The 5,433-nt window shown below is 49.7% G+C and overlaps 1 protein-coding gene across 1 annotated transcript in view; it reads right to left on the reverse strand.

The window, feature by feature from the left end:
- Window positions 1-768: 768 nt before the first annotated feature.
- Window positions 769-5,433, reverse strand: part of LOC103782252 (tyrosine-protein kinase receptor TYRO3-like) — a gene marked incomplete at its 5' end in the record, with an annotated part of 17,674 nt that continues 13,009 nt past the window's right edge. The window contains 3 exon segments of the mRNA XM_008950007.1: window positions 769-1,061; window positions 1,063-1,269; window positions 3,983-4,119. Of these exon segments, the coding sequence (XP_008948255.1) occupies window positions 911-1,061; window positions 1,063-1,269; window positions 3,983-4,119 (495 nt within the window).

Raw genomic sequence — 5,433 nt, forward strand, 5'->3', positions numbered from 1 at the left:
CTCTCCCAGAGGGCAGCACTTTGCATTAATTGGCACCATTTCCCCATTTTGCTGTTAAGTCCTCTCTACACTGTTTCCTCTCCATCCCTTTGAAGTTGGATGCTGTCTTCACACATGCCAGCTGCTCTTCCTCCCTTCAGATGTCAATGCCAGCTGCAAGTCTGGTCAGGCCCCAATCGGCATCAAACAGAAGAAAAAGTGAGACGTAAAAGAGTTACGTGGGGTGAAGAGGGATGCTGGATTTTCATTTGTTTCTAATGTCACTGCTCAGCAAAAATTCTGAAACTCTTAAAAGACCCTCGGACTGAGGAAGCAGCAAATGTCACTGCATGAAATAAGCCAGACGTTCAAACTGAGTGCTGGGTAGGAGCAGATCTGCAGATCAGTCTGAGAACCACTGAGGTAGGCAACAAGTCTAGGCAGTACTGCTGAGTGAACACAAGGGGAATTTTGCCCTCTTGTCCTGAAGGAGAGTGTAGATTAGATACCCACTAGTGTTTTCAGAGGTACCAGTCCCAAAGTCACGCAGCCAGGATCAAAGACAACATCTACACGAGAGCGAGCACTGACTGAACAGAAGGTGTATCCAGCTCTGCTCCAGCACTCCGTGGGAAGGAGCAGAGCACAGACTCTTGACTGTCCACCTTAGCTTTGAACTCCTTTCAGCGGGATGTGACAAACCTCTAACCCCACTGCCCCCCTCCCCCCAATCCAAGGGGTTTTTTGGGGTCACTGTCCTTCCAAGCTGTCCACCACTGCAGCAGGTGGTGAAAGCTCCAACAGCTGCCCAAGAACCGTGGCCAGTGCTGTCCAAAGCCACGGCAGGTCCGGCACCGAGCCCCAGGCGACAGGGCACCGCGGCTGCACACGTCCCGTCCCGGGGAAGCAGAACGCCACCGCTATGTACAGGCTAACAGCTCTTCTCTCCTTCTGTCTCCAGCTCATACAGAAGGCTTTTGTCCTCCCCTTCCTGCCCATCTGGATGCCTTTCACCCTCGGCATCATCTCCAAGGCACAAGGGGCTCATGATGTAGCGATAGTCACTTGTGACGGCGGCGGGCGTCACCGTCCGTGTTTCCGAAGGGGGCGTGCAGTGAAGGGTCACTCCCAGACGCCTCTTTGTCCCTCCCAATGTTGACATAGAGAGGATCTTGGCTGGAAGAGAGGGTGGACATCCTCCCGCGGATCATTTCCAGCTGGGACCGGAGCACGCCAAAGCTGGGGCGTAGCTTGGGCTCAGGATGCCAACATCTGCACATGAGATCGTAGCTGCAAAAGAGAAGGAGACGAGAGCACTGAGAAGCAAAGCAGCCACCCCCTGCACCTCCAAACAGGGGCTCTGAGCACAGACACCTTCCCCAAAACCTGTCAACTTTGGTGACAGCACGTGGGCACCCGTTACGGATCAAATTCCTTGCCCCTTCCCGTTTTCAAGGGCATTCTCATTTTGGTCAAAATAATTATTTGGACAGTGCCATAAACCCCAAAAACCCTGTTGAAGAATGCTGAACTTCTCAGTAAGAGCCTCACTCCACTGTCTCTGGAGAACTAGAATAGGACCATGAGTATGACACTGCTTGGTAATAGCTTTTGAATTTATTCACAAAATCCTGACAACCTCTGTCACAGCTGAGGCCACCCCTCCAAATTCTAGTTCAGGAGCAGATAAAACACAGGAAGAAAGAAAACAGAGATCCAGCTGCGGGAGGTGCAAGTTCTCTCCAGGATACTTCTTCCACATGTCGTTAGCTCGGCGCTCCCGGCATAACCGAGGTGTGGTGCTGGTGCTGCCCGACAGGTTGCCAGGGGGACTGGAAAAGTCCTGGTGGGCTTGTTTGGAGGGCCAGGGAGAATAGTTTCTCTGCTGGGAGAGGGCTGCTGAAACAGCCCTTCTGCTCCAGAGGCAGCACCAAGATGCTCTCGGTGCTTCCCGGCTTTGGGCCGCATCCTGCACTGGTCAAATGCCAGCCACAGGCGCTGCGGTTGCCCGGGGACCAGCACGAGGGGACCTCGGGAGCCCACGGGGCTGTTGCCCACGGGGCTGGAGCCATTGTCCTCCCCCCCAACCCCTCCCAGGACTGGCAGCTGCACCCTGGGGCGTTATTGTTGCCAGCTCTGCAGGGAACAGGAACAAAGCACAGTGCTGGCACCAAAACACACCCAGACAAACAAACCTCAGTGCGACTCCGAAAGGGAAAAAAATCTGATATGGCTTTTCCTGGGAAATAAAGCCTTTCACCATGGCTTTTATTTCACTTCTTGTGTCCCTTGCTCGCTATCAGCTTTACAAGAGTGTTTTTCATCTCACGCTTGTTTTACAGAAAGCTTCTGTGGTTCAGTTGTCTTAATCCTGATGTATGTCCCTCACAAACAGTACAAATAACTCCAAATGCTCCTGATAAAATTGCAACTTCCTATGCTGTGGCACCAAATGAAATACTTTCTTTTACTCTTGCTGGCAAACAGAAGAAATTCATTTGAAAAAAAAGGTAGAAAACTACTGGGTGTATTGAATCAGCCCACAAGTCCATCTGCCCCAGCACCCTGCCTCCAACAGTGGCACTTGGGGAAAGCACATAAGCTGAGGGAGAGCATTCAGTGACATCTTTCTGGTATATTCCCTCAGGTCTCAGTAACCTGTAGCTCAAGGGCCTCTTGAAATGGAGGCTGTCAGTTTTGATTGATTTTTCTTCAATGCCTAGCAGATTTTTGAACCTCTTCTCTGCTTTTGGCATCTGTGACATCCTATGCCCATGAGCTCCACAACTTGGAACCAAAGCTACTCACAGCAGTCAAAATGCAGACAAGTAATGAATTTAAGCAGTGGTACAACAATGTTTTCATTTAAACTCAGAAAGAGTTAAAATAAACAGCCAAGAAGATAAAAGTGCACAGCTCTAATAACAAGAGTACAGATTATTCCCTATGTGGAAAAAAGGCTGGAGAAAGGGAACCATATGAAATAATCCACCATCAGAGCAGGAGGGAAAAAGGAGGAAAGAGGACTTCATGCTGTCTGTTTTACACACAAGGAATGGGCTGAAAAGACCACTAAAGTCAGTGCTCATAGTTGCACTTTGCTGTGGGCATGAAACACAGAAAACAGACTTGCTTGGGCACTCAGTGAAATGATTTCACTTTGCCTGGACTAGGAAAGCTGTTACCCTGGCAGAGGTTATGATGATACTCCCTGGGGGACCTTGGGCCCGTGTGCTGACTCCAGGAAACTCCAGCTACCACCCATGGACCAAGGGTTCCAGAGCAAACATTTCAAGTAACCTGCTGGCCAGTAATAACCAAGGTGCCTTGGCCTCGGAACTAAGGCAGGAGCACAGGCTGTAGTGTGTGGCTGCCTGCTCCCCTGTGAGCTGCCTGAGTCCTCCCTGCAGGTCTGAAAATGTCTGAAACTAGTATCTGCAAGACTGTCCTGGGTTTGTTTCCTACAGTATAAGGTAGATACTTGATCTGTAGAACCTTAGGTCCTCTTATCTGCTCTCTTCTCTCTCATCCTGCTGTTTCTGTGACAGCAGTAGATCTAATTTTCAAAACTGTGCCAAGCTTTCAAAGACACATGGAGGCCACTGCCTCTGCAGTCCAGTTTCCTCATAGTCTTGCCAGACTGGTTTTCTGATCGGCCTTCTGAGTGTGCCATAAAACTCATCTCTTTTCTCAGATGCCAGCCCAAGCAGGTAGGAAGCAGTGAGTTTCTGGAAACACAGAGTTTCCACAAAGCCAGGAGCTGCTATTGTTGACACTATTAAAACCCTTGAGCCAAGTTAGCTGCTCACGGAGCTGCCACAGGTTCCAGGGACCTCTGCCAGCAGAGTATCTGGTAGCTAACACAGAGACTTTCTAGTGAATGGCTCTGTGTACTGGCAAGTGGATAGACTGAGATCTGCATCCCAGCCAGCTGCCCCTGTTTCCTTCCAGCCAGCCAAACATCTCGAGGAAGCACGTGTCAGCAGGGTGAGGGAGTACTCACACGTCTTCCAGGCACTCCGGCGGCTGCTTCAGCCTGTTCCCGCTGATGAGGTAGTTGTAGATTTCTGCATTCTCAATGCCAGCATAAGGGGTCTGCCCTCGGGTCACAATCTCCCACATGGTCACCCCAAACGCCCACTGAAAGGGAAGAGCACACAGCACCAGTGAAGGGACAGTTCTCTCCCTGCTGGGGTGGGGTTTCAATAGGATCAGACTGTGCTGACCCTCCCAGGCTGGGGTAATGTCACCTGAGCAGCAGTGATGCAAGGACTATCCAAACCCCAGCTAGAAAACAAAAAATGACCCATCAGAGGCCACTGATGCATCATCCTGGGAGACAACCAAAGTCTCTGCCTGGTGCCATCTTGCAGTGGAACGTTTGGGATCTACTGCTGTCTTCCACCTGCAGACCTCTTCCCAAACGTCTCCTACTCATGGCTCTTTAAGAAATGTGGTATCGGTTTTGTGGTTCACAGCTATAAGAAGATTTTGGGTTGGGGCTCACAAATCAGTTTCTTAATTCATTAAGCCAGATTCTGAGTTACTGGAAATAACAGGCACAAATGAAAGCAGAGTTTAGCCAGTAAGCAGGGCAAGGAACAAACCACCTCATGGCTCACGTTCATTTGTGCTCTATACTGCAACAGTCATACTTTAAATGCCAGGTTTGTTAGGTGCAAAAAATTATCATTTTCATAAGCAAGACCCTGTCTAGGCTTTACTGTAAAGTGGCTGAACTAGTGATCACTGGTGTCTACAGTGGTTGCAGCAGTCACTGGGAGCAGCCAAGTTACAAGGTGCTCTTGGTGATCTCTCCTGGGACACTGTGACATGGATAACTGGGAAGGCAAATCCACAGGCCTGAAGGGCAAAACCAGTGTGAAACCAGATCAGAAGGCAGCAAGGAAGAGGGGAGAAGGTACCCAAAGAAAAGAAAACAAAACAAAGGGAAAGGAAGCCAAAAATCCAGATGAACAGGTTTAGCCTCACTCCCCAGTGGTGAAGTTACAGGGAGAAGTGTCTAAGCACCAATATATCTAGAATCTATGAGGTTCCACCAGTGCCTTCTGTAGGCCAGAGCATCTCTGCTGCTCTTTTACACAAGTGTGTGGGCTACATGAATTTCAAGTGTCACCTTCTAACTGTTACGCAGAAAAGAAAGGAAAAAGAACAAGAGCAGGAAAGAGGAGACTGTATAAAGAGAGAGGAAAAGGAAGAGGAGAAGGGGAAAGGTGAAGGAGAGGGTAAGAAGCACTGGAAAACAAAGGACCAAAAGGACAAGAGGCAAAGGGTTCCTGTCTTCTGCCATAAACCACTTGCACGTATTTTTAGTCCTGAGTTCTGGCAGCACCCAAGGCAAAGTCCCTCAAACTCAAGCTAAACTCTCTTTGCTATCACCAGGACCTTTCCCCACCCTCAAGGAATACAGAAGGACTCCTCCACTTCAGCAGG

This window comes from Merops nubicus, unplaced genomic scaffold (assembly GCF_000691845.1).
Source record: "Merops nubicus isolate BGI_N331 unplaced genomic scaffold, ASM69184v1 scaffold23941, whole genome shotgun sequence".
In the NCBI taxonomy this organism is placed as follows: domain Eukaryota; kingdom Metazoa; phylum Chordata; class Aves; order Coraciiformes; family Meropidae; genus Merops; species Merops nubicus.